At 36.0% G+C, this 21,750-nt stretch overlaps 1 protein-coding gene across 7 annotated transcripts in view; it reads left to right on the top strand.

The window, feature by feature from the left end:
* The window catches only part of MED23 (mediator complex subunit 23), a gene marked incomplete at its 5' end in the record, with an annotated part of 39,006 nt that overhangs the window by 374 nt on the left and 16,882 nt on the right, over nt 1–21,750 (top strand). For 4 of the 7 annotated variants that reach the window (XM_081997769.1, XM_081997774.1, XM_081997771.1 and 1 more), the window contains 14 exons: nt 2,359–2,390; nt 2,503–2,590; nt 3,376–3,500; nt 3,646–3,757; nt 4,635–4,733; nt 5,361–5,462; nt 6,451–6,520; nt 8,231–8,343; nt 9,574–9,669; nt 16,857–17,057; nt 18,533–18,676; nt 20,183–20,328; nt 20,886–21,131; nt 21,332–21,474. In XM_081997769.1, coding sequence (XP_081853895.1) covers nt 2,359–2,390; nt 2,503–2,590; nt 3,376–3,500; nt 3,646–3,757; nt 4,635–4,733; nt 5,361–5,462; nt 6,451–6,520; nt 8,231–8,343; nt 9,574–9,669; nt 16,857–17,057; nt 18,533–18,676; nt 20,183–20,328; nt 20,886–21,131; nt 21,332–21,474 — 1,717 coding nt within the window. Of the gene's footprint in view, nt 1–2,358; nt 2,391–2,502; nt 2,591–3,375; nt 3,501–3,645; nt 3,758–4,634; nt 4,734–5,360; nt 5,463–6,450; nt 6,521–8,230; nt 8,344–9,573; nt 9,670–10,264; nt 10,283–16,856; nt 17,058–18,532; nt 18,677–20,182; nt 20,329–20,885; nt 21,132–21,331; nt 21,475–21,750 lie in introns of all 7 variants that reach the window. The other 3 variants (XM_081997768.1, XM_081997772.1, XM_081997773.1) reach the window with 3 other exon arrangements.

Here is a 21,750-nt window from a genome sequence, read left to right as displayed (position 1 = left end):
CAATAGCTGAAATCCTCTCTCTGCTGAGTCTTTTTAAGGAAGCTGACGCAGAGTAGCACTGGGCATAAAACAGGGGGACCAGGTCGCTTACCTAAAATCAAATTATAGTGTGCTAAGTTTACTGTAGAATAAGCAGTTTAAGGAGATGTTCCAAAGGAGGCTGTAAGAAGGTGAATGTTTTGAGGAGACATTTTTCTTCAGCCAACTGAATGGCATGAGCAAATCATGGAAATACACCCGCACAATGGTACCAGCAAAATGAAGCATGAATCTGTAAGTCATTAGAATTTTTCAGTTGGAAGGGTCCTACAACAATCATCTAGTCCAACTGCCTGACCACTTCAGGGCTGACCGAAAGTTAAAGCATGTTGTGAGGGGCATTGTCCAAGTATCTCTTAAACAATGACAGCCTTGGGGCATCAACCATCTGTAGGAAGCCTGTTCCAGTGTTTGACCACCCTCTTGGTAAAGAAGTGCTTCCTAATGTCCAGTCTAAACCTTCCCTGGTGCAGCTTTGAACCATTCCCCCACATCCCATCACTGGATCCCAGGGAGAAGAGATCAGCACGCCTCTCTCCACTTCCCCTCCAGGAAGCTGTAGAGAGCAATGAATTGGCCTCTCAGCCTCCTTTTTTTCAAGCTAGACAAACCCAAAGTCCTCAGATGCTCTTCACAGCACATTCCTTCCCGCCCCTTCACCAGCTTTATTACTTTCCTCTGGATGCATTCAAAACCCTTGACATCCTTTTTAAGTTGTGGTGCCCAGAGCTGTACACAGTACCCAAGGTGAGGCCACACCAGTGCTGCATACAGTGGGATAACCACCTCTCTTGACCGGCTGGTTATGCTGTGTTTGATGCACCCCAGGATGGGGTTTGCCCTCTGGGCTACCAGGGCACACTGCTGACTTGTACTGAGCCTGCTGCCGACCAGCACCCTTTCTGCAGGGCTGCTCTCCAGCCACTCCTCTCCCAATTTATATTTGTACCGAGTGTTACTCCATCAGAGGTGCAGAATCTGGCATTTGGACCTGTTAAATATGATGACATTAATCATAGTCCAGTTCTCTTTCTCTCTCTCTGTGTCCCTCTGCAAGGCATCTTGTCCCTCAGGGATTCAACAGCACTTCCCAGTTTGGTATCATCAGCAAACTTGCTAATGGTGCCTTCAGCTCTTGCATCCAGATCACTGATAAATATATTGAACAAAACTGGCCCTAGCATTGAACCCTGAGAAGCACTGCTGGTGACCGGTCACCAGCCAGGCGTAGCCCCATTCACTACAACCCTTTGAGCTCTGCGCTTCATCCAGTTCTTCACCCAGCACACCATGAACCTGCTCATCCTGCAGTTGGACAGTTTGTACAGAAGGATGCTGTGAGGGACAATATCAAAAGCCTTACTAAAATCCACTGTCTTCCCTTTGCCCACTAAGCTGGTAACCTTATCCTAGAAGGATACCAGATTCGTTAAACAGTATTTTCCCTTTGTCAACCCAAGTCATTGGATCATTAAGTCATTGTTTTGTAGAGCACAAATGATGAGCTTCTTGGTAGATACGAGCACTTCATGATCTGGAACACTGGGGTGACAGTAGTAGTTATTTGCATAAAATTTTTATGTAAGAAAAAAAAAAGCCTTTACAAGATTGTAGTCAGTTGTAGATCATATCTGAGCATAATATGAAATTCTTACAGAAGGTAAAAAGAGTTGTAGGATAGTATTTTCCAGAATCTCTTTGCTGATGTGTTAGAATAATGATGTAGAAGCCTTTGAGCAAAATGGAGTATTTAAAAAAAGAAAAAAAACCCACAAAAAACAAACAAACAAAGGAAGGAAGGTTTTAGAGGAGGTAAATTGTATATTCATACATAGTCTTTCATCTAGTACAAAACCTTATAATTTAAATTCAATGGAATTGAAGAAGTAATAGATCTAAACCCAGATGAGAAAGTAACTGTATATAATTGATTTGTGTAACTGAATGTCATGGAACATAAATTGGACAAAAACTTAATGGGATTAAAGAATACTAATTTTTTCAAAGTATGAAAAAAGAGCTGCAATAACAGAATTAAACAATTTCTCCAACTTTGGGAAGTAAATTAATCTCTAGGTGTTCAGAAGAAAAAAACAAAAAGAGAGCCTTAATCGGGATCCACAAGGTATGTTGTTTATATGTTTACATGAAAACAAAGCCATCTTAGTGTTGAAAGTCTAGCGTAGCAGAAGAAATACTTCTGTCTTTGATACAGTCCCATAACAGTACAACTGTTAGTCTTTTGTGCTTCATCCTTGTGGTGTGATACTCATAGAAAACTTTTTCACAGTAGCTCACTCGGGGGTTTTTCTCTTACAGAAAACAGAAGTAATTGAAGAAGCTTTTCCTGGGTGAGTGTAATAATGTTAGTTTACTTGTGCAAGACTTTTTGTATGCATGTATTTTTCTACTTGTGCTCTTTTATTGGGTACTGCTAATAACTAATGTTCTTGTTTGCATTAGTATGTTTATGGACACTCCTGAAGATGAGAGAACCAAACTGATCAGCTGCCTGGGCGCATTTAGACAGTTCTGGAGCAGTCTTTCCCAGGTTAACATTTAATATGTTGCTTACGTGTACTTTATGTACTTTTTTAATACAGTGAAACCTTGTCTAGTATACAGACACTTACACTGTAAGGTCTGTGTCCAGTCATTCAGAATCTGGTTTCAGATATGGCACAGTAAATAATATAGGAAGCCTTTGCAAGAAAAAAGATTAGTTTTGACATTTATAAGATTATATAGTTGTTCAGCAGAGGCTGGTGTGCAGTGCAAATAAAGATAAGCAAATGGAAGTATAACAGTAAAGAAATAAACAAAAAAAGATAGTTTGTTATAGGGTTTCTGGCAGAAGTAAGTAGGGGGGGAAAAAAAAGAAAATAGATGTTTATGTTCAAAAATTACCTTCCAAAAGTTAGATACTGCTAGGCAGTATCTCCAATTAGACTTCTGTAATTGGAGACCTGGTCATCTTTGCTCTGAATGTCATTGTAACTGAAAAGGAAAGAATAATATAAAACAGTTCTATTTTATTCTATTCTGTGCTAACTTATATGTGAAAAACAAAGTTGACTGTAGAAATCAGTGTTTCAGCTAGGAGGTGTTTTCAGTACTGGACAGCTGGACAACTTCTGTTGGACAACTGGACTTCTTCAACATAAGATCAAAAGACTTCGAGGGAAAACTGTATGTTGGATGACTGGACAACTTCTACCATTTATAATCTTGTTCTTCTGTTAGTTCAATGTTTTCATGGTAGGATACTGTATGAATTTTACAGTTTGTTTCACTACCTGTAAATACATTTCTTTCTCCCCTCTACTGCTTTTTCAGGAATCCCATGAACAGTGCGTCCAGTGGATTGTAAGATTCATTCATAGCCAACATAGTCCTAAAAGAATTTCTTTTCTTTATGACTGTTTAGCAATGGCAGTAGAAACTGGACTTTTGCCACCCAGGTAAGCTGTATTGGAATGAATTGATAAATAGGATACATGGAAGTTATAATATTGGAGGGTACTTTACGATGACATTGTAAAATTACTGCTGGAGAGCACATGCTTATTATCTGTCATTCATTCTTGCATTGTCTCCTTCTGCTAGGATGGTTTGTGAGTCTCTGATAAACTCCGATACACTTGAATGGGAAAGGACACAGTTGTGGGCATTAACATTTAAATTGGTCCGGAAGATTATTGGAGGTGTAGACTACAAGGTATCTTCTCCCCCATTCCTTTCTTCGTGATAAGACATGTTATTTTCTGGCTTTGTTTTTATGATTTTATGTCAGAGACATCCAATGTTTCAAAGTCTGCTTTGATGATGAAAGAAAAAAATAATTCGGTGAGACTACTTTTAATGTTTTTTCATAGTTGAGCTTTACCTTAATAGATGATTCTGTATGGACAGTGTAATTCCTCTTACTCTTTTCTCTATTTGTCCTGGCTTTGGCTGGGATGGAGTTGTTTTTTCTTTCCTGAAAAGAAGAACGTTTGTGTGGTGCTTAATTGCTGACTGGGGCTGAACCATGACACTATTGCACAGTCATCTTCCATCCCTCTTACAGTTACAAGCTAAATAATTCTAATATAGTTGCAGAAGTGGTACACATGGAAAAGTAATACTATCAAGCATTAAGGTTGAAGTTCTCACATTTGCTGTGACCCCTATTGCCATGTAGGAAAAAGGTCCTGAAAGCAGAATCTTTGGCTGGGTACCACTCTAGTGGGAGTAGGAAACCATGCATCTCTTGCAGGGAATCACCTCATCAGCGTTGATGAGTGTGCTAGAGCAAGAAACATAAAATACAACATTGTACTTCGGTCAGTCTGCACAAGCCATTGTAGGTTGGATGTTTCTGGATGCACATCACAATTTCAACACTTATTTTCTCATCTGGGGTACCCTAAGATTGAGAAGTTGCATAAGGATTTTAATGTCATTAGTGTTTACATTCTCAGTAGCAGTCTGTCTCCTGACACTTAGCAACAAAGAGCTAATTTGTCTGTCAAACTGTGGTCTCACCATTATGTGGTCTTTCTGCCAGAAATAAAGAATATCTGAGAATGTTAATTTTGTGTGCTTTCTTTTAGGGTGTGCGTGATCTTTTGAAAGTGATTCTAGAGAAAATCTTAACAATTCCAAACACTGTGAGCTCAGCTGTTGTACAGCAGCTTTTAGCAGCAAGAGAGGTAACTATCTGAATTTTATATATTATCTCTTTAGAGGAAGATAGGCCTCATTCTTTTGTTATTGGTGAGTTCCTAATAGCTGGGATGGCTCTCTGAGATTTGGTACAGTTCAACAGCAAAGACTTACTCTTTGTGCTCTAATTCTTTTCTGTAATTGCATTTTATACAGCAAACAAAGAGCTTTTGGGCAATATTGTAGGTAAACACTAAAATCCCTAACAGAAGAGTCAGGCCCAATGTTTGACTTGCCTGAGATAAAATGTATGAGATACAATATTGAGATTAACTTCTTTATTTTTTTCTTCATGAATAAAAGTAGTAATTGTTTTCAACACTTTGTAGACAGACATAGAGGCATAGTGTTACTTAGGCTTAAATAGTCTTACTTACACTTGTACAATTAAAAACACGTTTTAAACTAATGTGCTATCAGAATACAAGAAAAAGTATTTTGAAAGTGTTTTAAGGGACCTTAAAAGGTCCCTTCCAACCCAAAGATTCTATGATTCTGTATTTTTAATTCTTACGTCTGTTTTCATTGTCTGCCTCTGACTTGTAGACAGACTGCACCTTTGTGTACCTTATCCAGAGTCTTTCTTTTACACTGATGTATTTTTTTATTTATAGGTGGTAGCCTACATTTTGGAAAGAAATGCATGTTTATTACCTGCCTACTTTGCAGTTACAGAAATCAGAAAACTATATCCTGAAGGAAAACTTCCCCATTGGGTAACGATAAGATATCACATCAAGTAATCTGTAGTTTTGTTCCACACAAAATAACATTACTTTTATTTTTGTAAAACAAAGTTTAAATGAAGATTTAAAACCTATTTAACAGTAAGCTCTGTGTTTAGGCATGTAAGTTAAGATACAGGATTGATGTGATTGCAGCAGCAGCTCCCTGTGTTCTTGCATGAAACGGATGACATAGTTTTGACCTATGGCCTGATGTTTGAAATTCTTGAAGCACTGAGTTGGTTTTATTGAATACATTTGGAAATGCAGGTCATGCTTACCTACCAGTTTGTGCTTTCTCTATGGCTTCAAGATAAGAAAAATCACTTTAAATAGCCGACCAGAGTTTTCTTTATTTAAATTCAGTTATGCAAAAATATTTGGGGCGCTGGTGCAATGATAATGGTAATTGTTTTCAAAAAGAATGTAATGCTGATCCAGTTCTCAATTTTGTATTCTGATAAAATAACTAGGCGTTGAGAAAAGGATAAAATCCCAACTCCCTTGAATTAATGGGAAAACTGTTACTGACTTCTTTTGAGCCAAGATTTAATCCAGCGTATTAATCTAGGTCCTTTGTCTTTGTGGAATTGTTATTCAGAGGCAAACAGAGATATGTTATGAACAGAAATTCTAAAGCATGTCTTAAATCATCTGCTACTAAATAGTGTGCACTGGAAAGAATAGAGTATGCATAGGAGAAACAGTTATTATATAAACTCTCATTGATTGCAAACTGAGAAGAGTGCCCCTTCTTTATAAGGTCACATTTTTGCTTTTGTGGTTTTAGGTTAGATGATTTTAGGTTTAGATGATTTTTCTGACTTGTTGAAATGTGTAGGAAACTAGTCTTTTTTATTTATATATATTTTAGTTATATTTCATTAAAATGTATAAACTATTTTTAAGTCTTAAATACTCCTTACTGGTATCTGCAACTTAAACCTTTAACTAATTTTTTTCTCCTCTTCTCACCAAGTTACTAGGTAATTTAGTATCGGATTTTGTGGATACCTTCAGACCTACAGCAAGAATAAATTCCATTTGTGGTAAGAGAATGACTTAATGAATTGCTTCAAAATAAATTATTTTATTTTGAACTATTTTGTTTATCATAACCTTTTGCGACATATATTAATCTAAGCAAAATGATTCAGAGCTTATGTTTCATGTGGTATCTTTATTCTTGTCTGTTTGTTCTCAGACTTGTTTCTCTCTAGTTTTTGCTTTGAAGGGGAAAATTCATATTGATGACGTCAAAATAATTTTTTGCTACAAGCTGGTAGTGAAAGTGTACTACTTGTTTACATGGCCGTATAGTTTCTAACTGCAGTAGTGTTAAGAAAATTTTAGGTTTTCTATGCTCAAGAATTTTGAGTTAATACAGATCCACTGGTATATTAGTCTCTGAGTGTTTTCTGACTTCAGTTTCCCTTGGAGCTTTTGTAGCTGCTCAGCTTTATCCCTATTGTTGCAGGCTTCTGTGTGAACGCTTCCTAGCTCAGATAAGTACTGGCTGTACTCTTCTGTGAAAGAAAAAGTCACCTTTGTTTATTGCTAGAAATCTGAATAATAAAATTTGGCTGATTTAATTGTGCTGCCTGTTCCATTTTGTTTCTCCAAAAAGATAATAATGTATCCTGCTTGCTTTGAGAATGAAGTCACTTAATAACAGCTGCATTGTATCTTAGGTCTGAGCAAAGTTTATTGCAACTGAGCTTCTTCAGTGCAGAGATTAAGAATATAAATTCATTTGTAATGCTCCAAAGCATTTTGTGTTTCAGAAGCATGTAGTTACTCTTCTACTGGAAGTGTGGTATAGCTTTTATGCATATGACTCAGAGGGATCACATACAAATTTTTGCAAGTCTTGTATGTGTAAATGACCTATATAGATACAGCTGAAGGGAAGGAAGAAAGGAACATGTATTTACTTCTTGTTTTATCTGATAGTAATACAGCCAGTTGGGACAATAGAAGTCTTGGAATTTGAACTGACAGTGAGATTTAGGTCAAAATTGAGGCACGTAAATTTAGATGCTGATATATAGGTGGACTAGGGTCTCACTTCAGCTGCCTGTGTTTAAACAACTGAAATAAATCCCAGATGTCTAATCTACACTGACTAACAAGTCTAAATTTACCCTACAAAAAAGTCTTCATGTGTGATCAGCTGAATTGCATTGGCCTACACTGACTGAATTGAGTAGATCTCCGTTGACTGTAATTGGAGTATGGACACTGGTATTTGATTAGTTTACTGAACAGAATGCTGCCCACACTTTGTCTTACAGGGTGAATGAAGGAAAATCAAAAGGCTACGTTATATACTTAGGTTTGTAATATCATTTTCTTTACGGAAAGGGTCAGTTTACCAGAATTGAATCCCTAGGTTGAACAATGGCAATGGAACACTCTTCTGATAAGCTAAAAGGGCACTTTTAGATTAGTGTTTGCAAATACTTTTATTTTCAGGGTACCCAGTCTGAAAAAATGGGGATTTTTAGATTAGTGTTTGCAAATACTTTTATATTCAGGGTACCCAGTCTGAACAAATGGGGATTTTACTCCTTAGATATTTTATTAGTTGAAAATTAGTTAGAAAAATAAAATCAGCCAGAAGGAATCCTATGGTAAGAAGCTTTAGACACTGAAAATTTAAGGAGAGCATAAAGGTGGCTGAGGCCAGTTTTTGCATCAGAATGTTTAAACAAGAGGCCATTTTCACTGTCTTAGAATTTATGTTTCATTGTATGTAGGTCGCTGTAGCCTGCTTCCTGTGGTAAATAACTCAGGTGCCATGTGTAACTCCTGGAAGCTGGATCCTTCAACCCTTCGTTTTCCTTTGAAAGGTCTCTTACCGTATGATAAGGTATGCCTTATTAAGCTTCTTAAGTATGTTATATTCAATGAATATGAAGCTTTTATATCATTAAGGGCGAAAAAATAATTTCAACTGTGAATATCCAATTGTTCCAGCTAGGCTAACATTGAAGACATAGATGTTTTCACTGTGTTATACATTTCAATGATTTCAAGCTATACGCGGAGGACCTTTAAACTAGTGTGTGGTATAACTGCTGCCGAGGATGCTGAAGAACATAAGATGTTTAACGTGCTTTGTGGGTGTCTGCATGTGAGAGAGCAAGTGAGAGCAGACAATAGATTGGAAAATTAGTTTAGTAGTGGGGAGATGAAAGAGAATGGGAAGGTAATTTCTTGTTTTCTGTGCTCTTTGTTCTTCCATAGGAAAGATAATTTTACAGTTCAAACTTAAATACAAGTTAGCTTATTTAAACTTCACACTGAGTGTGGAATAGTGGTGTACTGAAAGAATTTAAAAACTGTAAAGGATCAGGACAAAAATTCACATTGTCCAGCGTCCCATTTCCTGTATCCTTGGTGTCTATGGAAGGATATAAAGATAGTAGATCTAATGACATATATAGTGTTCACATTCTACAGCCATCATCATTTTGGGTGTTTCCTGAGACAGGTTTGGTTTCTCTACGTTCAGTAAACCTTCCTTTTTCAAACATTTGTTCAGTCTCCTCTTGAGCCTGTGTAAGTGTTTAGCATCCTCAGCGTCCCTTTAACAAGGAGTTCCACATTTCAACTTAATGTTGCATGAGGAATCGGCTCCCTCTGTTTATTCTGAACGTAGCATCAGATAACGTTTTTCTTTAAAGTGATTCAGCTATTGTAAGATACAGTGAGCAGTTGTTCCATATCTGCTTTCTTCATGCTACTCATGATTTTTATGCATCTTGCTCATGTGCTTCCTCAGTTGTCTTACCTGGCTTCCTTTGAGTTCTTGACGGTCTTCCAGTATCTCAAGGCTGTTTCAAATAGTGTGCCATCCATTTATTGGATGAAGAATGTTCTTCTACTTGTTCCACATAAAAACTGTCACTTCTTAAGAGCTGTGATTATCACCTTTCTTCTTTTGGGTATCAGAGCAAAAAGATTTGCCAGATAATACGTATCTGCATAAATTAAACATTCATTCTTACATTTATTAACTCAGTTAAACGTAAACTCAGTATTAAACATAATTTTGAGGCAATATATGTTTGTATGTGATTGCTTTTTTTTTTTAAAGGATCTGTTTGAGCCACAGACTGCTTTGTTGAGATATGTGCTGGAACAGCCGTATTCAAGGGATATGGTCTGCAATATGCTAGGTCTGAATAAGCAGGTACTGTACTATGCTGTAACACGTGATGTAATTCTGCATAGAATCTGCACTATTCTTTTTCTCTTTTCTTTGCTATAGCTAACTAAGCAAAACAGTTTAGGTCCAGAGAGTGAATTTTTCTTTTTTTATTTTTTTTATTTATTTTTTTTAAATGAGATCATGTTAGGCTAATTGGACACTGTTGTTCCTATCATTTGTATATTGCTTTACGAATGTTAAACTGAAAAGTAGAGATTTAAAATATGATTTTTTTTTTTTGCATTGCTTTTTTTTCCTATAAGGCCAGCCTCAAGAACACCTTTGACAGACAGTAGGAGACTGCTAGCTCAAACAATAAAAATCGGTTTTGTTCATGTCACTAGTTTTCAAGGCATTGTTGTACTCTGTTATATTGGCATGTTACAGTACTAAAATAGTGAAAAGCTGGGTTTTGTCTTGTTACATTTTTTTTCTTTTTATACCTTAGACTGGGAGGGCTTAGTCTGGCTTGGGGATCCTTGAGGCTGGCCTCATAGTCACTGTTTTGTCTTTTCTTTTTTTCTTCCTTTATTTTTGTTCTGTCCTGTCTTGTCCTGCCCATCCTCCAATGCTCTAGACCTTGAACATTGCTCAGGTATGTTCACAACCTTACTGTTGTATTGTGACTAACGATACGCTGGCTGCTTTGTAGCCACTGATTCTAGTTAGAGAATACATGTACAGTCAGGGCTTGAAATTGGCAGGACCATGAGTCAAGGGCAAATTCTCACTACAAATCTCTAGAAATATGAGAGCTAATAGCAAAAAGCTGACAGTCAGTGGTCCTTTGGTCCTAAATTTTTCATTGGAATGGACTTCTATCATTTCCCTTACCAGTCATAATAAATTTTATTTTGCTGGAATTTTCAGATAAGGAGAGATTCTTAGTTCAAAATTTCTTTCCTTATGCAGGTGGAAAAACATCCACTGCACTTGATTGTGAAATTATAAAGTTGTAAATACATCACTGTTTAAAAAAAAAAACAATAAAAGCTTTACTAGTGGATTTTTCTTATCATTAGGAAGCCTCTGTAACAAATGTCCCAACAGGCAATTATAATATTCTCCAAGATAGGTGAAAGAAAGGTAGTGCAGAATACCACGTGACCATGTGAAAAGTAGTTCCTTAAAATCTGACTACTTGTTTAAATAAATAAATAAATAAACACCTGGGCAAATCAACCAACTGGACTTCTGCTTGAAATTTGAAATTATGGGTATTATCTTTGCAGTTGCTCCTTTGTTACAATAATCAATTCCACACCTAATTTAAAAAACAACGTTTAAGATTTATAAAATAGCGTTGCTGTTTGCAATACTATAGTGAAGGTTGTGTCAGTGTTTCCATTTAAGAAACTTTTTTCAGATTTGTAACTTGACTATAAAATTTACATGATCTTGGAAACCTTGTGTATATTTCCCATTGTAAGTGAAATACACCAGTGCTCTTTCTGGATTGGGCAATGTTTTTGAATGCGCAGATTCCTACATCTTGGGAAACAGTACTCCGTGTTGTATAAGACAATCTTTTGTATTTGAGACTTAAAGCAGCTGAAATGTTAAACCTTGGAAACAAGCTGCTAGGTTTAGTGATGAAATGAGTAGTATTTGTATTCTGTGTCTATTTCTGTGTCTACATTCAGTGAATAAACTATTCCTCTGTGCATCTTGTAGCTGGTAAATGAATAAACATCTAGACAAAAAATATATTGAACCCATTTTATTCTTATAACTATGGATGGTCTGTGCCTTCAAGTCAAAAAACGTTGATGTTAAAAATGCTGGGTTTTAACTCCTACTTTACTGTCCTCTAAAGTAATTGAAGAAAATTTAAATGAAGTAATGAAATATCTTGAACTATACTTGTTTAAATTTGTTTACTAGTATAGGAATTCCTACACAAAGTTTCAACCTGGCGTGAATTTTTATGGCCAAGGGACAAACTTGAAGAATGTAGTTTATAAAGGAAATGCTGACAGAACATAAACTATAGCTGTGCTACTACAATTATGCCAGCATAAAGATGTCTGGTTTGTTGAAAACTTATGAGGTAAAAATATAAATATAGAGTAGGGTGGTGTAGTGGTGTAGAACAGGAAATAATGTTCCATTTAAACTTTAATATACACTGTTTAAAACTGTGGAAAACATTAAAATTTTACTCTCTTTTAAATACAAATTAACTTCATGTTATAGTTGAATTTGTTAATATAGCCACCTGACAAATAGTAGCATGCTTTTCAGTAGTTGTGTAACTGTATCAATGCTTCCAGTAAAATAGCTGATCATTTTGTATTTTATTATTAGAACTGAACTAACCTGCAGAAATGAATTGTCAGTATAATAGAAGACACTTGGAAATACAAATAGTGCCAAGATTGTTTCAAAATAAATACAGAAACACTTCAAAGCAATGATCATTATTTATTTATGATCATTAATTATTTATGTGAAGTTGCTTGTATGCCCTGTCAACTATTTACACAGATCCAGTTGCAGGATTGGAGCCTTCATTTGAATCTTTTGGCATCACAGACTAGGTATGGTTTAGCCAAATTTGTCCTAGTTCTCAAATATTCTTGAAGATGAACAATGAAATTTTCTATTTCGATCTTAACTAAGCAAATTATGTTAGAAAACTGTTCATTCAAGCCATCCCTGAGTTGTGTAAAATAAGTACAAATCCAGCTGTCCTGTTTAATCTTGCAGTGAGAAAAATGAACGTAAAATTTGATATGTTTATAGATTCATATGTTCCTTTCAGGATTCAAAGTTTTGCTGTGGGATTTTGTTAGGGCATGAGATTTTCTAATACCTAGATCAAGTGTATGTCTTTAAGGCCAGATGTAGTAATACAGATTTCAAAATGGTCCTTCTGTTGGAGCCTGGAGATATTTATTTTTTGCTACTGTGTAGTTCTGTGTGGGACAGTACTTTCTCTTGTATACCTGTTTGAACTGGTCTATAGGAAGTAGAGATTGGAATTGTATTTTGTCATGTATGTTATCATGGTTTATGGTTGGACTTGATGATCTTAAGGGTCTTTTCCAACCAAAATGATTCTGTGATTCAATGTGAATTTATATTCTGCTGTGAGCTGGGGTGATACTCCCTATGCTTAAGTATGTTTTAAATAATTTGTTGAGGTATGTAGCAATCTGTGTTTTGGAAAATTATTAACTGATGCCAAATTAAGGTTCAGTTTAGAGATCCTACAGTTGCTTCTTAAAATCCAGCTTTAATATGTCTTAAGGACATGAAGTCACTCTGAATGTTTTAGTTTACATCTTTACCTTCTCTGTATGTATAGACTTGCATGAAGAATAAAATGCCATTTTTGCATGCATAATTGCAGTCAGGATTGTATTGCAGTCCTCTAAAAAAGGAAAAACTTTGTTAAACTTTGATTTCTCTAGGTTGGGGAATATTTGAAAGGGGAGGTAATTTTCAGGTGTCTTGTTTCTGTAATGTTACACAAACTTTTAATTAGCAGCTATTGTATTAATGATTTTTTTGTACTAATGATTTTAGATATTTGGCTGGTCACCTTTTAAACCAGCAGTGATGATCTGCAGCTTTGAGTAGGAAATTATCTATGCCATACTCTGTTCAGGTGAATGTGTAGCTGAATCCTCTCCTAGCTACAAACCAGGATAGTTTGCTTGGGGAAGACGCTGTTTATTTCACGTCTGTCTGTGCATTGTGTAAGCAGAATCATTAAGTGAAAGTAATGACATAATGCAGTATTCAAAAATTAACTTTCCCTTTTATTAAAATATTGTAGGTTGATGCTGGGAACTTACTATCCAATATTACTACATTAGTGTTATCATGGCAAAGTGCTTAAGGGGTGTGATTACTTTTTATATATATCTGATTGCAAGAGTGTGCATTGAGAACAATTAACTGCAACTTCCTTGTTGACACTCCGTTTTTTAATGAGGAAAACTTGAGAGTGCCCACTGAACTTGGTAGAAATAGAATCCGGCATAATATAAGCAACAAACTTTAAGATTTTGTCTCTTAAAATGGAAGTGAGAGGGGGGCTATACAAGACTATACTTCTGTCTTGTATTAACTACTTCAGGCATTTAACTTACACATTTTGAATTGGACTTTTGGAGACACCATTTACTCTTGCAGGGATCTTGGTCTCGTACAGTCTGGTCTTCTGAATCCATTTCTTAAGTGTAGATACTTATTTAATATTTTTGAACTAAATGTTGTTTGCTTAAAATATTTGAAAACTATGATATCTTGCAGCTAGCCTTCCTGACTTCTTAAAATACTTTTCTTTTAGGGAACACTTTTAACGCTACGCACTTGCCCCCCTCCCAAAAAAACGAAACAACCAAAACCAACCAACGGGAAAAAAACCCAACAAACCCAGTTGAATCTTTGTTCCATATAAAAAAGTACCATTTATCTATCAGAGGGCTGGTCTCAAGCAATTTTATTATCAAATTGTCACGGTAGCGCTTTTTTCCCCCGAATTTCTTTACGGTTTAATAATGCTTTCAATGAGATTATATAATACATATTCAGATGTCAGATCTTTAAATATAATTTTCAGGGCAAAATGGAGAATATGTATTTATATAACCAAATTACAAAAATTTGAATAAAATTCTCTTTAGGAAACAAACATAGTGGTTTTGAATGCTATATTTTTCCATATATAGTCCAAAACAGTGGGTTTTTTGTTTTGTTTGGTTTTGTTTTGTTCAAGCCATACCAAAACACAAATTCCTACTTATTTGTGAGGGGAATCAGCTCTCACCTGTATTTTTATTTGTCTCAGTATACACTGAGATGTTCTTTCAGTTACGAGCAATTACTAAAACAAGGCCCCAATCCTGCAAATTCTTATGTAGCACAGTATTTTATTTCTGCGTGCTCCAAAACTATAGATACAAAATTTGTGCAAAAATATGTATTCACTGAAAATACAGAAAAAAATGCCAGAAAATTAAATTAATTAAGATAGAGTGTGAAGTACTGCTATATTTGTTATTGAAAATTGTTCTTAAAGCGACAAAAGCATGTTTTTCAGAATAAAAGATGGAATTTATTTTTTTGTTTTCCTGGCTCCTAAACTTTCCCCAGTCTTAGAATTATTCAGAGTAGTGAAAATTCCTACTGGAAATTCTGGCTTTCTTTTTAACAGTAATATTTTCTTGTTGTATCCTTTGAATAACTTTATTCTAAATTAACGTAGCCTAACATGATTAGGCTTTTGGACATTAACCCAGTGCTTAGCAAACTATTAAATTTCAAGCCCTGTACATAGTAGTTTTGCATGCTGGATTATAAACTAGTCTGTAGTGTTGTCTATTGCACCCTGCTCTGCTTCATAATTAGTTGCTTTGGGAGGGGGAGAAAAACGAACCACAAAAACCCCAAAGTATTCTCAACTGGTAGTGTTAGTACCGCTGTCTGTAAACCTGTAACGTGGTTGATCGGTGATAATGGCGTTGCGTACTGGAAGAGAAGGTGAAACTGTAATCGATGCTTTCTGTTAGTCAGAGGTTCGCGTTAAGCATGCTTCAGGAAAGCACAGCTGGAATTGTAGCTTTCTGCAGTTTTGAGCTGGCGAAGAGCATGCAAGAGGGGATGCTGTTCACTATATTTTGTCAACTTTTCTCATTCTTGCATTTTATTTCTAATTGAAGAGAATCTGTTTTTTTCATGGCAAAAGACTACCATTGGTGAAGGTAGAACAAGCATCTCCTTTCAGCATCTCTCTTTCCTTTTTTATTTCTTTCTTTATTAATTAAAAGGATTTTTTTAGGCTGCCTGGCTAGTAAGTCAAAGAACTCATCTAAGGCATCCCTAAAATGTTTTATGACTATTTGGGCGATCTTTTTAAACCTTTTTACATATACATTTTTGCCTCTAGAAAGGGATACTGCATTTTCATGATTGGTGTTTGAGCAGCTTAGTTCCTTTTCTTTTGTATCATTAAAGTAATAATGTTTTCTTTAAGGCTGCATTATGTTACAGACATCAGGTGTAAAAAAACCAAAAAGCCAAACATTCCTGAACAGAGATTGTGATGACACAAACAGAGGTTAGATTACTTCTGAAGGGCTGGCACTTCTGAAGTAAGTTATATTCCAGACACCTTTTGTCCTCAGTAATAGTACTTTGTACGAGTGTAACTATACAAATGCAGGGTAATAAAAGGTTGTTACACTAAAGAACTTGTGATATGTGACGTAATACTTGATGGTCTTAAATTGAAGATTTATAATCTGAGTTCCAAACCACTGGTAGTGGGCCTGCTTTACATACATCTGTACGAACGTATGTATCTGAATATATAATGCATTCCTTACTTGATCATTATTAAAAGTCATCAGGGAAGGTGTGTACTTTAAATGATTTCTCTGTTTGCGTAGCTCACTGTGGAGATTGTGGCAGTCTCAATCTGACATCTAAGGAACTCATCGCTATGATATGTAATTTCTGTTCTAGTCACAATATGTAGAACATACCACTTTTATCAGATTAATTTTCAAGTCTTTTTCATCTTTGTGTCAGTAGGACAGCACCTAATTACAGGGGTATTAACCAGATGTTAATTCTGCTGCTAGGTGTAGGTTGTAGGTGTGCCCGAAATGAGAGTGAAAAAGAGAATAGTCATTAAACGCCTCTATTGTGTATTGGGATGTGTCCTCTGGGTTTGGTGGTATAATTGATATATCTTTTTCTTTATGGTGATCCCTGCTTTTGAAATGGACTTAAAGGAGAAATGACAGAAGGCAAAAAAAACCTCACCAACAAAAACCCCCAAAACAAACAAAAGAATCCCCACTGTTATGTTCAAAGAATGGACTTTGTTTTCCGTGAATGCAAGATCAGAGAAATAACATTCTGCATGAATTTATTAAAAAACACAAACAAAACACCCAGATGTTATTTATGCATTGATGATCTGTGTTTTGAAACTGAGTAGAGGATTATGTAATGTGTGATAAAATGTAAAAATCATCGTGACCTGTAACATACTGCAGCTTTAATACACTGGCTTATCCTTAACTTAAGTTCAGACTTCATTTCATGCTTCCCAGCCTTCTGTCAAAATACTGTACTGTAACTGCAACTGTACAAGTTCTGAAGTTAATGGCAAGGCTTTTGGAATACTGTATCTGATCTCTGCCTTACAGCACAAGCAGCGCTGCCCTGTGCTGGAGGACCAGCTGGTGGATCTTGTGGTGTATGCCATGGAACGGTCTGAGACTGAAGAGAAGTTTGATGATGGTGGAACCAGTCAGCTTCTGTGGCAGCATCTCTCCAGCCAGCTCATTTTCTTTGTGCTCTTTCAGTTCGCAAGTTTTCCTCACATGGTCCTGTCACTCCATCAAAAGGTAAATTGTTTGTATTGGTCTCATTTGGTAAGAGAGATTTTTAAAACAAAACAAAAAAAGTTTAAAAAAAAAAAGTCACTTACCCCTGCAAGAAGTACCTTATGTGTAAGAATTAAATTTTTGGGGGTTTTTTGGATAATTGATCTTAAATTTTTGATCATTGTGCTCTGTAGAAGTCAGTCAAATTCTCAAGTTACGTTGCTGTTAGCTAGGTCTGTTTTCAGTGTGTTCAGTTACAGGATGTTGCATTATATTTGGATTCAAAATGTGCTAGTAACTAGAATAAGGAAATAAACTGGTGTAATTCAGAAGATCCCAGTACTGTGCTGTTGCATTCAATTTACTTGGATTTATTGGCAATCACAGTCCAAATTTGTTATTACTTCCCAATAATAATTCCATTAAAACTGAAACACTTTCTAGTATTTACCCTTTTCTCTGGTGCTCAATGCCCCCCTGAATTCTAAGGGTGGTGGTGCCAGTCCTCCATTAGAAAGGAGAGGAGGGGTTACAGTAAGTCAGCAACATCCTGAGCTATTTGCTGAGAGAAAGTATGGTGTTGGTAGGAAAGTAACCTTCATAATTAGTTGCTCTGGGAGGGGGAAAAAAACAAACCACAAAAAACCCGAAGTATTCTCAACTGGTGGTCTTAATACTACTATGGTGGTAGTATTAAACTTCATCTTTCTCCTCACTATAGGATTAGCTTGTGGCTATTTAGATACAGTTTTAATGTGCACTACACATTGCTTCATCTTCATTTGTCCACAGCTCCGTGTTATATCAAAATTTACTATGTATGTTATGTTTTACTTGTGATACATTATAGTTCTCTGCTCTCTTTGGTATCCTTAACGAACCATTGAAACAATAGGCACTGTACAACACAATTGCACAAATCTAATCTAAAACTAAGATTAGATTATCTAACTAAATTAGATATGCGTGGAGGTTAAGAGTAGAGAACTGACTATTAGAGAATTGCTGTTACAGACAAAGAAGTTAAATAACAACAAAAAAAATACCCAGACAGGTCCAGATGAAGTGAGCTCAAAATGTTCTGGTTCAGAGACTTTCTTTATAGATAGAGTAACTTTACAGAGTTAATATAAAACCTGTGGCCTGCTGCGAGCAAGGCAATACTGTATGTGGCTACAGGGCTACAAGGTGACAATTTAAGTCCAATATTTAAGAGTTGCTAATTTTTCAAAACGGTGATTCTCAAGAGCTAAATACATTTTAAACTCCACCATTAATTGTTGTGGCCCTCCCAGAGCCTGTTTCTATGTTACGCTAATGTATCTGTTTGCCATCATTCTGAAAACACAACATACATTTCTGCCAAATTCCTGCTGTAAAATTCCCAGTAGCCTCTGCTGGAACTGTTTTAGTCTGCCTTTCTACTTTTTTAGGAATCTTTGAACTGATTTATCTTCTGCATGCAGTATTTTTCTGTTACTGAGTGTTTTCGACAGTTGGCAGGCCGTGGGCTCATTAAAGGAAGAGACCATCTGATGTGGGTGCTACTCCAGTTCATCTCTGGCAGCATCCAGAAGAATGCACTGGCTGACTTCCTACCGGTTATGAAGCTTTTTGACCTCCTGTATCCTGAGAAAGAAGTAAGTCTTCTCTCATGCCAATATTACTATAATTTTTGAGTCACTGTTAAAGCAGTGTGCTGCATAGTTGGAGAGAGATGTTTCATAATTAAATGAAAATTTTCAGGATTTCTGAGCTACGTTTTTCCAGTAACCACATTTGTGCAGTGTTTTGCGGGGTGAAAAAGACTTCTGTTAACTCCTTTCTTCCTTGACTTTGGTTTGACTAAAGTTTTGAGTTTCTTAAAGCACTGAGGATACTATTAAGGAATAATGTGGAATTTTAATGTTACATCTGGGCTGTAACAGAATAATACACTGAGAGACACTTTCAGGTGCAAAGAACTGAACAAGACACTCTAAATTTGTTTTGTATTAATGGTTACTTAAAATTAATTTTGCGATAGCAAATCAAATCCTAGACATGCTTCATACATTCTTGTAGAATGAAGGTTCCTGAGGAAGGGGGAGTTAGGGGAAGTTCTTAAACTTCCGTTGTGACAACATTGTCAGCATGAAGTCCTGATTGCTGACTCTCATCATAGTGCCTTCTATTTTGGGTCAGCAGATATATTAACACAAATGTGTGGTGTACCAAACTGATATGTAGCAATTTTTACCCCTCTCAAGTTAGTTTTGACCCATAGAAATTCTTCAGCACGATTTATTTCATGAACTCACAATTGCTTTTGTCAGCACAAAATATGGGAAGAGCGACAGGACTGTTTACTTAAACTGTAGCGATGGGCTCTGAGTTACACTTGTTTAAAGCGTTTGTGGGACTAGGGCATTTCTGAGGATTCCATTTCACAAGCAGTTTAAATGTTATCTACAGCTGTTGCTCTTAAGAGGATCTGTCATCCTATCCCCTTGATTATGTGTTGCTGCTGTCTCAATTGTACTATCAGTGGTGCTTGTGCAGTAGTAACTGTACCAATGGGAAAGAGATGCGGATGTTGGCAAAAGGAGAGAGCCAGAGTGCCTTTTCCAGTGGCAGTAATATACCTGAGTCTGTAGCCAAAACCTTTTGAATTTTGGGGTGTATCTGTTCATTTGCATAGGAAGTGTATTAATCTTTAAATATAATGGTGATGCAAGACAAATTAGATTTTTCAGAAAATATTGGTGAACCACTGAATACCTGCTATGGAAGCACGTACCATAACTGATTTCTGAATAATGTGTAAGTGTGAGGCTGAAAGTAAAAGTATATTGTCTGTAACTATATATGTTGTGAATTTATATACTCTCAGCATGAACTTCCATTTGCTGAAGTCTTAGGTTATTTGTTTGGGTTGGTTTTGTTGTTTGTTTTTTCACAATAATTACTGAGGTCCAGGTCTCTTCTAGAGCTCTTGATTTAAATTTGCATACAGAGATGAGGGTCAAATCTGTTCTTTAAAAATGTTGCTTATGGTGTTGCAAGTCAGAATAAGAAAAACATGACCTTATGAATGCTGGCTATCTAAGTTGGTTTTCTGTACATTAATACATGCAATATGTCACATTCATGTGTTCTTTCTTTAGTCTATTCCTGTACCTGATATTAACAAACCCCAGTCAACTCATGCTTTTGCAATGACGTGTATTTGGATTCATCTGAATCGGAAGGCCCATAGTGACAACTCCAAGTTACAGACTCCCATTCCTCATTCTCTTAAACTTCACCATGAGTGAGTTTTGGAGGGTTTGTTATGTTTTGATTTGTCTCTAGACATAATGGAATAGGAAGCTCCAGGTCAGTGTTCAGAATGTATTGTGTGATGGGATGCTGTATAATGGTTATCAAAGGAATGAGCTCAAAGTCAAAATATTTCATAAGAAGTGAAATGCTGTTATCATACAGGTAGTGGAAAGAATATAATATATCTCAGATTAATAATTCTTTTTTACTGATGGCGAATCTGAAAGCAAATTGACAATTTTGTTTTATTATGTGATTTGGAAAGTGTAGATAAGCAATATATTGGGTTAAGTTTTGTCCAGACCGGTGACTTTTAAAGTATATTTTTCTCCTGAGGTGTTTCTCTGATAAAGGGAAATCATAACACAGTGAAAATGTGGCTTAAGATGTAGTTGATTTGATGTGGTGCAATTAATAAATATGTTGTTTTTTCTACTATGTTACAATGGATTTTTGACAGGGGTTATTGTGGCTGTAATCCTGGAATGCATGTGTGTCCTTCTGCTTGTTTCTTTCTGCTTAATGTTTAATCTCTTTGGCACACAGGTTTTTGCAACAGAGTTTGAGAAATAAAAGCTTACAGATGAATGACTACAAGATTGCCTTGTTGTGCAATGCTTATTCAACCAATTCAGAGTGTTTCACTTTGCCAATGGGTGTACTAGTAGAGACTATTTATGGAAATGGCAACGTGAGGATACCTCTTCCAGGGACTAATTGCATGGCATCAGGGTCTATTACCCCGTTGCCAATGAACCTCTTGGACTCACTCACAGTTCATGCCAAAATGAGGTACAGTATGCAGCTAGCTTTTTTTTTGCTTCTTGGTTTTTGGTTTTTTTTAACCTGTAAATCTGTGTGTAACTAATTGTCATCAGGAAAGCTTTCCTGTGTCTGGACATGTCATGTATAGATATGTTGACTTACTTAATAAATTTCTTAACTTTCAAGTCCTTGTTTTTGATTGAAAAATACTTTCTCTTTTTCCTCAGTCTGATTCATAGCATAGCTACAAGGGTAATTAAGTTGGCTCACACAAAATCTAGTCTGGCCTTGGCTCCTGCTCTCGTGGAAACCTATAGTCGCCTGTTGGTTTATATGGAAATAGAGTCCTTGGGCATCAAAGGCTTTATCAGTAAGAAAGAAAACTTTTTTTCCCCCCCCTTTTCCTTTTGTTCAGTAGCGTTTTCTTTTAATGGCAACTAGAGACCATAGTAAAAATGAAAATCTAATGATGCTGTATGTTGAATAAATGTATAAATTATTTTAATATAAAAGAAATGGTAATAGTTATCCTAGTGCTGCAGTAAATTTCAGATGACTGTGTTGCTGTCCCTTTATGCTGTCACTTGTATGGTCAGGGCTTTCCTGACTTTACACTGCATTGTGCAAAAATATGCTTAATGAAAAA

Source organism: Phaethon aethereus, assembly GCF_964289735.1.
Source record: "Phaethon aethereus genome assembly, chromosome: 3".
In the NCBI taxonomy this organism is placed as follows: Eukaryota; Metazoa; Chordata; class Aves; order Phaethontiformes; family Phaethontidae; genus Phaethon; species Phaethon aethereus.
Note: the sequence above shows the minus strand (reverse complement) of the source record. Positions and strands in the feature narration are given on the sequence as shown.